The 13,497-nt window shown below is 35.9% G+C and overlaps 1 protein-coding gene across 1 annotated transcript in view; it reads left to right on the top strand.

Moving 5' to 3' along the window:
* HDAC9 (histone deacetylase 9) overlaps nt 1-13,497 on the top strand; it is a 568,543-nt gene that overhangs the window by 361,623 nt on the left and 193,423 nt on the right. The window contains exons 18-21 of the mRNA XM_082632918.1: nt 1,593-1,648; nt 1,893-1,980; nt 8,237-8,356; nt 8,668-8,765. Of these exons, the coding sequence (XP_082489044.1) occupies nt 1,593-1,648; nt 1,893-1,980; nt 8,237-8,356; nt 8,668-8,765 (362 nt within the window). The remainder of the gene's footprint in view (nt 1-1,592; nt 1,649-1,892; nt 1,981-8,236; nt 8,357-8,667; nt 8,766-13,497) is intronic.

Genomic DNA, 13,497 nt, shown 5'->3' with positions numbered 1-13,497 from the left:
TTTGATTACTAATTAAGGTGAATATTTTTTCTTATAGTTATTGATTACTGGATGTTTTCTTCTTTGTATTGTCTAGTCATGTCCTTTAATACACAAAGCGTAGTATTTTTAATTGAATTATAAAAGATCATTAGTATTGTTAATCTAATTGTAAAATTTTATTACATGCTAATTATCTTGCCTTGTATTATATTGGTTGTTATTTTCACCCTAACTACTGTTTTTGCAGTAAAACATATCGCACATATCTAATCTTTACAGAATTCTCCATTCTCAGAAGTCATGTAGCACTCTAGAGTTTCACTCCAGTCTTAAAATTGCACTCTCTACTGTCTTGTGTTGTTCATTAATAGTTTCTTTTATATTAATCTTTTATAGCCACAGAGATAGTAACTTGCTTAAGAACAAGAATAGGGAATATGTTTATCATTATTTCTAGATTTGTAATTGGTATTGTGTTATTGACTTCTAATTTGCTTCTGGGATTATCATTATGTATATTCTCATGAAAATATATAGCAAATTAACTCATGTGTTAATTACCATTATGTTCTAGAAAAATTTATGTATATTTAGAGCCGTTGGGAATAGGTTATTTTTCTTGAGACTATCTTTATGCTTGTAGTAAGATCTGGGAAAAAATATCCCTGGGGTATATTAAAATTATTTCAAAAGTTTTAGGATTGTATATTAAAGAAACATTCTGTCATGAGCATGTTACTTGTATCATAGTTAAGTGAAAGGTGGTGTGAGCCATCTGATAAATGATTTCTTTTTTCACATCAAGCAGCCCAGCTTTTCTGAGCATGCTGGCTTTGCAAGGATTTATAGTTCCCTGCCTTCATGCTGGAGTTACTTCAGCTTTCCGTGATGCATTCCAACTAATCTGGAGGTTAAGGCATTCCTTGATCATGGATAGATCTGATTGCTACTCAGCCCTGGAATTCTTTATAAAATTCCAGAACGTGGGCTAGAAATTGACTTAGGGAATCCAATAAAGTTGCAAGTCTTGGCAGTCATCCAAGCTAAATTTATAGACTGGAAGAAATATGGGCTTTCCATTGTTCTCTTTTTCACCTTTCTGGGGTTTCTTTTGTGTGTATGTGAGTGTGTGAGTGTAAATTTATCATTTTGCTGACGTTGGAGTGGAAATAATCATTGAGGAAATCCAGCTAAAGAATTTTCACTTTGGATCCTCCGTGGTCTTTCCGAACTTTGACCCAAACCTGCACCAAGAGTGAATTTGTTCTCCCTCTCTAGGATGCTGGTGTCATAAAATAAGAAGTTGTTCTTGAAAATGAATCATGCTAGTATAACAGCTGATGTACACATTTGCCAGCTAGGTACAACTCCCAAATCCCCGTTCTTCCCCTGGCTCTGTGGGAGCCTTCTTTTTGAGACATGATCTGAGAAAATGTGATCATATGTATTGTTTCTGTTCATTTTGTGAAACGGTAATGGGGGCAAGAAAACAAGCTCTGAAGCCTCTTACAGATTTCAGTCTTTTTGTGTGTGCCTGATGCTCTGTAGTACATGGAGATCCAAGCAATCCTCTCCTATCTGATCAATGAAAATCTGTCTTGTTCTTACAGAATGGATTTGCTGTTGTGAGGCCCCCAGGCCATCACGCTGAAGAATCCACAGCCATGTAAGTACCAGGGACTGTTGCCCATCTCCAAGCGCCACGGTTCCTGGCGGTCACCTGCCCTGTGCATGTCTCTGAAGCCTCTAATTGTTAGCAGATGGACTGAGAAATCTTGCGAGGTACTCCCAGAAGCAGATTTATGGCTTCAGAGATCATATAGCATTTTAAAAAATGCTCTGAACATTATTTATAATGGTTTTCCTGGCTGATTTGCTTTCTTATTTCTCTGTTCTTCTCTATTCCGCAGGGGGTTCTGCTTTTTTAATTCAGTTGCAATTACCGCCAAATACTTGAGAGACCAACTAAATATAAGCAAGATATTGATTGTAGATCTGGTATGTATTCCTGGCCAGAGCTGCATTTTCAGTGACTCTAGATAAAAGGGAGTGAATTTGTATTTCTCTGTTAGGTTGCCTTGCTTTTCGCACTTGCAAACAACTGAAGGGTGTGTTTCCTTTGAATGTGGAAACTCATTAAATTCAGGATTGCAGTTCTGAAACCATAAACATTCACGTTTCACTTTCATGGTGTTAACTGCAATTTAATGAGAAGAAGGCGCAGATCAGGGCAACTTTTATGATGCTTAAATGAATTGATACTTCCACAGTTAAAATAACCCAACAGAACCTGAATTTACTTTTCCCTGCAGAATATAGACTTTAAATAGTCAGATGTGCTGGAAAGAATGCTGTTGCTTTGGTAACCAATTGGCCACTTCCCCTGGTTAGCAATCATGTTGCTTGTTGTGCAACAGTGGTATTATTAAAACAAGTCAGCATGTCATTTTTTTCTGAAAAGATCTCAGATCATGTATGCCAGTTTGGGATGACTCCCGGCAGGAACCCTGAGTGATTAAAAGTCAGAGGCATTAGATTAGTCTTGCATTTTAACATGATGCATTCTTACACAATGGAGTTATAATTTGTTTAACAAATGGTTTGTTTAAATGCAGATGACACTTGGCAGGTTGTCTATAGTATATTTGTGAATAATGAGCTGGAGATCTGCCCCATACAAAGGGACCAACCCAGGAAAGGGCGAAAGAGAGCTGACTGGTGATTTATGAGCCCCGTTTTCAGTTTGCCTCCAGTTCACGAGGAGGTGTAATAGGTTGTCTGACAAAGCATAGACAGGAAATGAACCCTGGCATCCAAAGCTAACCTGCTACATCTGCACTTAATTAATTTTTGCAGGTGATAAAAGATTTAAAGGCAAAATATGTTAAAAGTTTTTTTTGAAGTGCAAGGCTTAATAGTCTAAATCTTGTTCGTATCTGCACTCATAATTAAATCTTATTGGGAAGTCGTGGCCTCCCTGTCCCGCCCTCTGATTCAGTTAAGCAGGCACACCAAAGGGTTGAGAGAGCACAAACCAAGCCATGTGAAGAAATACTTAGTCAAGTTAAAATGAAGATAAAAGGAATGAAAGACTGATAACCATTTGTACTGTTTGGTAGGAATGGTTATTTTCCACATCCTGTAGTGTAGCCTTTCTGCAAGTTCTTTGGTGCTGAGAGTATTGAAACCCAATTTCCCATGTATTTTCCAAACATGCTTAAGTTTCAGTATAGGTCATAGTTCAACATTAAAGAAATGTGTTGAAGGCCTAGATATACTACAGCAGCAAGGTCTTAAAATTTTACAAAAATGAGGACATCAGTACCTATTTTCCCATGTATATACAAAATGATGTTTTAAATAATAATCATTGGCTTGCATGATTTATAAGATGGTAAATTTTAAAAATATTTAATATGTTTCTAGAACTCTTAAGTTTTGCTCGAAAGATAAGTGAAAAACTTGAAGAAAGGATAGCAGACGAAGACCAAGGATTGTGGGAAAATTTTTCTATGCTTTCTAAATTTGTCACAATTATTCAGGAAGGAGATTGTTAAACTGTCACCTATCCTTAAGAATTTTTTAGTATTACTTTCTGAGGAATCTCCTCTACTATGAAGATAATAACTGTTAAGAGGCTCTTTGAAAGCACATTTGTGACATCCAAACTCTAAAGCAATGAATTGTACAAGAGACTTGAAGGCTAAAATGCCTGGCTTGTGATAGATGAATATTTTGTACCTCAGAGGATTTGTGTGTAAGGTTTTGTTTTTGTACATGAATATAAGAATAAAAGTTTGTTGGATGTAATTTGATATGATTTATAAATTAAGTTGCTTGGTAGCTATAAGGAGTGTCCTGTAAGCTTACTGGCCTTTGATTATGAATTTGCTCCATTATCCCACGTAAAGGATACTGATTTCCCAACAGGCTATAGTAAAAGAGAAGTTTTTGTTTTATATTCTCTAAACATATGAAGTTCTGTCCAAAGGGTTACCTCTGAGATCACCACCAGCCCGCATATTCTTACTTTCAAGTCTTCCAAATTCTGCAGCTGCAGGGATACTTTGAGGAAATTCCCCTGTTTCTTCCAGCTGCCGAGAAGGAAGTTTTAAAGTGCCACGTGGCGCTGAGACATCCGTTCTCCCTGGCTGACAGGTCTGTTCTGCAAGTTAGCAGAGGAAAAGTGAAGGTTCTTCAGTGGCAGAAGAACTTCATTCCTGCATATACAAAGTCACTAACTTTAGCTAAATGATATGAACCAGCTCCATCAATTCCTAGGCCAACAGAAAGCAGAGCTACTCCATTGTTTCAGCAGCTAGATTCCACATTTTTTAGATGCCTAATAACAGAGCTCTAATTCACCCCCTATTTGAAGCCACAGCCAAATATCAGAGGCGTTGAGTATTTTAGGCAGGAATGATTCTAGTTGATCTGTGGAGCTTATTCATTCCAGTTCTCCTTCTGGGGAAGATTCCAAAGATATGCAGATTGGTGAGGAGAGAGAGCAGGTGCACTTGCTTTTCAGCTTGCAAGAGACTGGCCATTGTGTTCAGGGTGTGAACCTGTCCTAGAAGTAGGATTTACCTGAATGACTTAGGTAGCTTTTATGTAATGTGACTTTCAGTCGAAAATAATATGTTTTAGGCTATTTTCATTGAAAAAAAAAAAAGACACTTCAAATGTCCATAGATCTTAGGCAGTTCCATTTTTGGTCAAGCACCAGACTTGACCAAAGGATTGTCGCAAGTGCCTGTACTAAATAATTATAAGTGATAACATTAGTTGATAGAATATATAATTTATTCAGAGCTATTTTAACATTGTAGTGAAAACATGTTGGCTCTAAATCCTTGTATAGAATAAATTTTCACAGTATATCTTTAATCAGTAAAATAGCGAAATGATTTTTCAGTATTTCCCAGCAAATCTTAGATACAAGATCTATTTTGAGGCTGTTCATGATTTGGTTCATTTCCTTACTATAGTAAGTCCTCATAATCACCAATAATTGTCTTATATTGATCTAGTATATATTTGTTGCTATGGAGAAAAAATCCTCAGATCATATCTGACCAGGAAGTATTTTGTATTTATATTTTCAGAGAAACTGGAAAAATACTCTCAAGATTATAAGTTGTTGCCCAAAACAAAAGGCACATTTGGACTTACCTTTATCTCTAAATGCTTTGTGAATATAAATATGGAATCAAGAATTATCCAAGTATTTTAGAATGGGTTTGTGAATTTTAATGAATAATGTCTGTTGAAACCTTATTGTGCTGTGGGCAAGAGTATATTTCTTATTCTGAAATTTGTGCAACAATAAGCACCCAACACATTTTTTTTTTTTTTTTTTTTTTCTTTTTGCGGTATGCGGGCCTCTCACTGTTGTGGCCTCTCCCGTTGCGGAGCACAGGCTCCGGACGCGCAGGCCCAGCAGCCATGGCTCACGGGCCCAGCCGCTCCGCGGCATATGGGATCCTCCCAGACCGGGGCACGAACCCGCATCCCCTGCATCGGCAGGCGGACTCTCAACCACTGCGCCACCAGGGAGGCCCCCAACACATTTTTGAAGAACACATTATTTTATATCTAAGACAAATTATCTTTTATTTGACCTTCTTAGATAAACCTTTACAACATCAAGGCAATATTTTTCTGGTTTTCAAACTGTGGATGTATCTAGGCCCAGAGCAAAATTTTTCTTACAACGCTGACTAAAAATTATATCCTGTAGTAGCAATGCAAATATTCTATCACCGTTATTTTTCAAAATATTTTGTTTGTCCATTCTCTAGGTATCCAGTAGCAAATTCAAGACATTGTGGGTTAAATTGTATCATTTTTGTTCTCATAAAGGACAAGTTTTGCTATTTCCTCCTTCCTTTCCTTTGAACGTTCAGAAATCCAGGAATTAATATATATATTTTTCAGTAAGCTATTTTTTTTCCTGATGTGTGTGTATGCCTTTAGTCAGGACAAGTTTCTGGAAAGATGCCTTTCTTTCCAAATATTTTATGATTCCTTAATTGATTTTGGATATGTGTACTATATAAAAGGGGGGAAGATTAGTGTATGTCTACACTGTGGATAGCAAGCTCACTGCTTTTAGAACCCACCAAAAGGAGGTTTGGGTGGTGTCTAGTGAGGGAGTTCTGGGCTGGAGGTTGAAGTGGAGACAAGTCATATAAACCTCAATAAGGAACAATAATGACCACCAGTCTCACTTCATAGATTTGCTAAGAAGATCAAAGAGATACGAATGTAAGTATAAGTTAATAGCATAATGGTTATGAGTTTGGCCTTTGGACTGAGAAGTGGATTCAAGACCCTGTCTTGAAAAATAACTGAAGCTCTCCAAGTCTCAGTCTACTTACCTTTTAAATCAGTGATAATATCATATACCTCATATAAATGTTAAATAATCTATGCAAGATATTTAATATGGTACCTGACTCAAAAATTGTAGGAATCATTGTTGAAAATAGTGTGATTCTTACTGATATAAAATAAAGTACAGTGTAAGTAAGTAGTTACAAGTGACCAATACTTTTTTATAACAGAACCTGAAACTATAAATGTTACACATGTAGCAGTAATACTATATTAAATACAAATATATAGGTTATTCACTTCTTGTATTTTTTTTATTTTTTATTAGTTTCTGCTTTATAACAAAGTGAATCAGTCATACATATACATCTGTTCCCATATCCCTTCCCTCTTGCGTCTCCCTCCCTCCCACCCTCCCTATCCCACCCCTCCAGGCTGTCACAAAGCACTGAGCTGATCGCCCTGTGCTATGCGGCTGCTTCCCACTATCTATCTACCTTACGTTTGGTAGTGTATATATGTGCATGCCTCTCTTTCGCTTTGTCACAGCTTACCCTTCCCCCTCCCCATATCCTCAAGTCCATTCTCAAGTAGGTCTGTGTCTTTATTCCTGTTTTACCCCTAGGTTCTTCATGACGTTTTTTTTCTTAAATTCCATATATATGTGTTAGCATACGGTATTTGTCTTTCTCTTTCTGACTTACTTCACTCTGTATGACAGACAGGTTATATTCACTTTTATGAGTCATTTATTTTATCTTGTTCAGAAGCTATTAGGAACCATATTAACTGAGACTCTTGACAGTTGGGGTCTTTTATTAAGGATGTTTTTAAAAATGCTATTGGTTTTATTTTTCCTATATCTTTTATCATTTCCAGCATATTTATATCATAAAACAATTAGAAAAAAAGAACTATTAAGTCTTGAATCATTATCAAATACAAATGTCCTAAGAATTTTTTTTCTTTCATTTTAATGAAACAGGCCCTTTATTTTTCCTGTGGGAAGGGGGAGTGGTGTGCAGAAAGAAAAAATAGGAAGAAGGAGGCTGGGAAGAGAGCCATAATATAATATTAAAATTAGGCAGATTGGACAAGATTGCATAAAGGCCCATGCCATCTTTCTGCTTTGGCCCAAATGATTTAATAGCTAATGAGCTCACGCTCCTGTGTCTTCGACTCTTGCCTTCACGATTTTACCAAAACAAAGTATGAAGTCCTTTTTGCATCTGGCATCTCTTTTGAAGTCATTCTAACTGCTGAGGGACTGCTAACTGAATTGAACGCTTCAAGAAAGCCAATTTACTCAGCTGGTTGCAAAGCCTTTGACCTTAATGGTGGGACTTGGCAAATCAATGCATACACGTATGTTTAGTGTTCCGTCAAGAATTGCGAAAATGCTCTGTAAGCCATAGATCCTTCTGCAAAATACTAGTTTGTAGTTTAAACATTAGTCTTTCTTCAGAGGCCAATGAGGCTAGTTAATTAAGCCTAAGGGGTTATGAACTGTTGGCAGTTAATAAGTCATAAAATTCCTCCATAAAACAGGATGCGAGATTCCATCACTGAAGCAAAGAGTACAAAGGGCCGGTGTATAAATATCTAATTGTACCAAAGGACTGGGCTTTCTCAATGACTGCTCATCTGGAGTCTCCAGGGCATGTTTGCTGTGGTTTCCTGATTTTTAGAAGCCAGTTTAAAAAATGAGTGCATTAAAGGGTAATTTGCCTGAAAGTTCAGGAAGTAAAGGGGGTGGTGTGGAAGCAAGCTGAACAGGAGAAAGAAAGAGGGACATACAAGACAGCAAATGAGAAGGAGGGTGGGGTAGAAAGACAGGGAACTAGAAATTAGAAAAGTTGTCTCCACACAGAGTGAGACACGACTGTATTTGTCATCTGTTTTTTTTTCCCCCCTGTAGGATGTTCACCATGGAAATGGTACACAGCAGGCCTTTTATGCTGACCCCAGCATCCTGTATATTTCACTCCATCGCTATGATGAAGGGAACTTTTTCCCTGGCAGTGGAGCCCCAAATGAGGTTCGGTTTATTTCTTTAGAGCCCCACTTTTATTTGTATCTTTCAGGTAATTGCATTGCATGATTACCCCTAATTTTCTTGTCCTTTGCTGGTGTTTTAAATTACACGAGATTACTGAATTGTCCCACGGGACCAAGAACCAGTGCAGAACAAGTGCATAACCCAGAGCACTGGTTGTCAAGCAAAGTTGGGCTGATTTGACATGTTGTTTGATGTTTATTTCAAGAGCTCACATGTGTTTGTTTTCCTCTCTTCTTGCTTCTTCCCTGTGCTCTTCTCTACCCACTGTGGTGTGGTTTTTCTCTTCCTAGGTTGGAACAGGCCTTGGAGAAGGATACAATATAAATATTGCCTGGACAGGTGGCCTTGATCCCCCCATGGGAGATACTGAGTACCTTGAAGCGTTCAGGTTGGTACTTCTTTCTCTGAAAGTGGAAAATTAGAAAACAAATGAAACAACACCAAATGTAAAAGAGAAATGTAAATTTCTAACTAAGGTAAAGTAGCTAAAGGAGTCATTCTATTAAAGCTCCAAAAAATGTTTGGTTTGAGGGACCTGAATATTGCTACAAAGCCACTTAAGGAGTATGTGTACCAAAAAAAAGGTACATTAAGACCTAGTTGTAGTCAATGGCCAGGAATGTCCCCCTCTTTCTGCAAAAAAAAAAAAAGGGAAAAAAAGACTTTATTATTAAGTAGTCTGGAAAATTCTGCCTGTTATGACATATGATGTGATTTAGAATGGACATTAGCATATTAACCGCTCTGGGAATTCCTTCACTACCTATTTAACTTTTTTGAACAGACATTTCGCAAACACCACTGGACTAAAGAATTTTTTGCACATATCTTTACACATAGCACCACTTGGCATTCTTAGTTCCAAGGAACATTGGCCTAGGCAGTCTCATTTTATGGTTAAGTAAATGGCTTTTCCCTATCATAATATGTGTATTTTCCCTCTCACATTAAAACACCAACTGATTAATTGGTTGTTTCCAGTTTCTTTAGAAAATGTAGGCAGTAATTAAAGTGTATATTAATATATACACATTGCTACTTTTTTTCTAAAGAGCTTTAAAAATTAGTTGAAACAAGAAATACAATAAATTAAAAGTTTTTGTTTTGGATATAGTTTTTTAAGGCATTTATTCTCTGGAATTAAAATTTTGTTCAGTGTTTGGAAAGGTCTCTGTTTGAAGGGAAATAGCAGATTATGTCAGTATGTGCCTCACTTGCAAGATTTTAGGAGATTTTAACCTATTGGTACTGCATGAATTTTGGATGTTTTGTTTATTTGAAGCAAAAGCAAACAACTGCATGATAAGAAATTTTTGAAGCATTCTTTTCTTTGGCTAATTTACGAATTATAAATTCCCAAGGGAAAAATCCTGTTGACAACACATCTGAAATAGATAAGAAAATTTTTTAATCAGTAAAGTTTTGATGGGTTTCTGTTGTCCTGTGTATCATTCATACTTCAATTTCTCCTTTGAGAGTCATTTCTCATTTGAAAACAGGCCCAGGAAAAATGATAGAAAATTGCTATTTTTAAGAATATACATTAAAATAAATATATTGTCTTGATATTTGAGGAAAATTCTACTCATATTTCAGATTTGTAGTTTGAAAAAAGTACATGTTCTATAAATAGTACATGTATCTTTACTATTTATAGAAAAAATAGGTGAAATAAGTTTATTTATTTTGACTTGGGTTGTCTATGAAGATATCTTGTGTTAATTAGCAGTAAAAGTCAACAATTATATTAAGAAACTATAGGGGTTTCAATATTATGAATTCTTTTTGCAACTTAACAAAACATTATTAATGTTTTAAAGGAACTCTAATGGGATAATAGATTTTTATATTATCTCACATATGAATTTATTTGTCTGTTTACCAAGTTGACCTAGTAACTTACATGATACACACATTAAGTTCTCAACTTTACTATAGTATGTGATCATAGTCATTGGTCTGCAACATAGAATTACTAGTTTTTTATTATCATAATACTATTTGTGGTACTGTAGCTTTACATAAGAATGCATTATGCATTCACAGCAGGGAAGGATAATCAATACTTTGTATGTCCTTGTTCTCTCATGACAAAGTTAATGGTAGATGAGATTTTTTTAAAAGAACCCCTTTGAACACAACAATTACATTAAATAATGTGAAAACAGATATTAAGTGTATACTATTGATTTTTTACTGAAATGGTTAAGTGAATCAAGTGCGCCTGAAAGTGTTTGAATGTCCCCAAGAATGGCACCTTCTCTTTGCCTGGAATGTGGACACTTTATTTTAGAAAACTTTTAAACTTCCCAGTGTGGTCGCCATATCCAGGCTTAATTAGAGGAGAAGCAGCATTATTTAGCTAGGCTGCAGAAATGTAAAATTGTGACTTTTAATGTTCATAATTATTTAAGAACCAGATTTAAAGTATAATAATTCTGTTAGTTTTTAACTATACTATACCATGTCTGCTTGCTGCTCAATGTGTATAACTAGAAATACTTGTAAACTTTTTAAGGAGGAATCAAGAAAGTAAGTCCTTCATTCAAAAAATATTCACTGAACACCTAGTATATGCCAGGAACAATGGCGAGCACTTGGAATTTAGAGCCAGTTTGCTCTCGGGGAACATAATAGAAGTGATACTTATTGTTCTAGTGAACAGATGTCCTTAGACATAGAGAGGATAAAATGATGAATTCTTCCTGAAGGGTTTCGGGAAAGGCTTCATCAAGTATTGTTCAACCTGTGCTTTCAAAGATGAGTGGGAGTTTTCAAGGGGTAGAAGAATTGGAGTAGGGGGATTCATACTAGGCAGAGAGAATAGACTGTGAAAATTCAGCATGGCGCCATAAAATGATCTTGCTCTGTGGGCTCAAGAGCGTGAGGGTGGGATTGCGTGGCAGGTATACAGATCATACTTCATAAAGTCTTCTGCAGGCAAAGAATGCCCATCTAAATATATAAATTTCTTTCTAATTTTGGGTTCTAGTGTGATAGACTCCCAAATAATTTTTAATGTAGTATTATTTTATAAGCATATCCTTCTTAATATAATCCTTTTTCTAAGTATTGAAACTAAAGCTCTTTCTGGCATCTGTGCGTGGGTGTGGAATACAGAGGTTGGGAGAAAAGTAAATGGTACCTTTCCTTTTTTCTTAATTTTTAATTGTTTCTGGACTATGATAAGTATCTTTGTGAGGAAAGCCTCTCTGAAACTCCATTTATAATAGGGTATAAGATGGCTGCTAATTTTAAATTTGCATATATATTGCCTTTGTGGTCTCTATTATGTGTTTTTTTCTGTGGCAAAGAGAAAATTGCAAGCAAACCAAACATTTTCATGTTTGCTATAAGTTTTAAAGATAGTTTAAAAACTATAATAGAATATCTAAGTTAGTTCAGATAATTAATTGTTTCTTCCTTGTAGTTATCATTCATCTCTGAAATAATTGAAGGTTATGATTCAGATTTTTCTCAAGAGTTTTTAAAATCTTCAAATAATTTAAAATATCTTCTATGTTCACCTAAAATATATTTCTAAGGTTATCATTTTATTAAATAATTATGGGTATTAGTATTAAGGTCTTACATGCCAGGTTCTAGATTATAAATTTTATAGACATCATGGCTATTTCTTAAGTGGTTTGTATAAGCCACAGAACTACTATATGGAAGGGCCATGATGTGGCTCTAAAATCTATGCTCTCTCTGTACCACCACACTGCTACACTTTTCTACTGTTCATGACTTAAAAGACTAAGGTGTGATAAAGCATAGTGAACTTATACTGAAACATAAGGCCTTCTACCCCAAACCGAAATCACAAATGCCTAGTACACAGCATGGCAGAGAAGAGCTACTAAGTAATACTGGCTGAATGAATCAATTAATAAATAAATAAATCAGAGAAGAAAGGGGGAGTAATATACTACAGTAGAAGCATTGGAAACCCCTGAGGGACCTGCATGAATCCTATCTCTTGGTCCCTCAAGGAGCATGCTTCACAAAGAACTCTGAACACCCATTCATTTGCTTATAACAATTTCAAATGTCTTCTCTTCATTCAACAAATTTGCTAAATGCCTGCTTAGCAGCTTCTGTTCCAGTCACTTCAAAATATTGTTCCAATGGTTCTGTCTTATCCATAATCCCTAGATGAGCGCTGGACACATTTTTTCTAAAGATGAATTCTTTAAGAGTTCTATAGATGTTAAAGTGGTTATTTATATAAGAGAGTTTATTTTTTGTACAATATTATATGTTACAGGTGTACAGTATAGTGATTCGCAATTTTTAAAGGTTATACTCTATTTATAGTTATTATAAAATGTTGACTATATTCCCTATGTTATACAATATATCATTGTAGCTTATTTTGTACATAATAGTCTGTACCTCTTAATCCCCTACCTCTAAATTGCCCCCCTTCCCTCTCTCCACTGGTAAGTACTAGTTTGTTCTCTGTATCTGTGAGTCTGCTTCTTTTTTGTTATATTCACTAACTTGTATTTTTTTAGCTTTTTCATATAAGTGATGTCATACAATATTTGCCTTTCTCTGTCTGTCTTATTTCACCTAGCATAATGCCCTCCAAGTCCATCCATGTTGCTGCAAATGACAAAACTTTACTCTTTTCTATGGCTCAGTAGTATTCCATTGTGTGCATACACACACACACACACACCCTACATCTTCTTTATCCATTCATCTGTTGATGGACCCTTAGGTTGCTTCTGTATCTTGGCAGCTGTAAATAATGCTGCTGTGAACATTGGGATGCCTATATCTTTTCAAATTAGTGTTTTTGGGTTTTTTTGGATGTGTACCCAAGAGTGAAATTGCTGGGTCATATGGTAGTTGTATTTTTAATTTTCTGAGAAACCTTCATGCTGTTTTCCACATTGGGTGCACTAATTTACATTCCCACCAACAGTGTGTACGAGTCCCCTTTTCTCCACATCCTTGCCAACATTTGTTATTTGTGTTCTTTCTGATGATAGCCATTCTGACCGGTGTGAGGTGATATCTCATTGTGGTTTTCATTTGTATTTCTCTGATGATTAGCAATGTTGATCATCTTTGCATGTGTTTGTTGGCCATCTGCATGTCCTGTTTGG

The sequence above is a fragment of the Mesoplodon mirus genome (genome assembly GCF_964341445.2).
Source record: "Mesoplodon mirus genome assembly, chromosome: 9".
NCBI lineage: Eukaryota > Metazoa > Chordata > Mammalia > Artiodactyla > Ziphiidae > Mesoplodon > Mesoplodon mirus.
The sequence above is the reverse complement of the archived record's forward strand: the minus strand, read 5'-3'. Positions and strand labels throughout refer to the sequence as shown.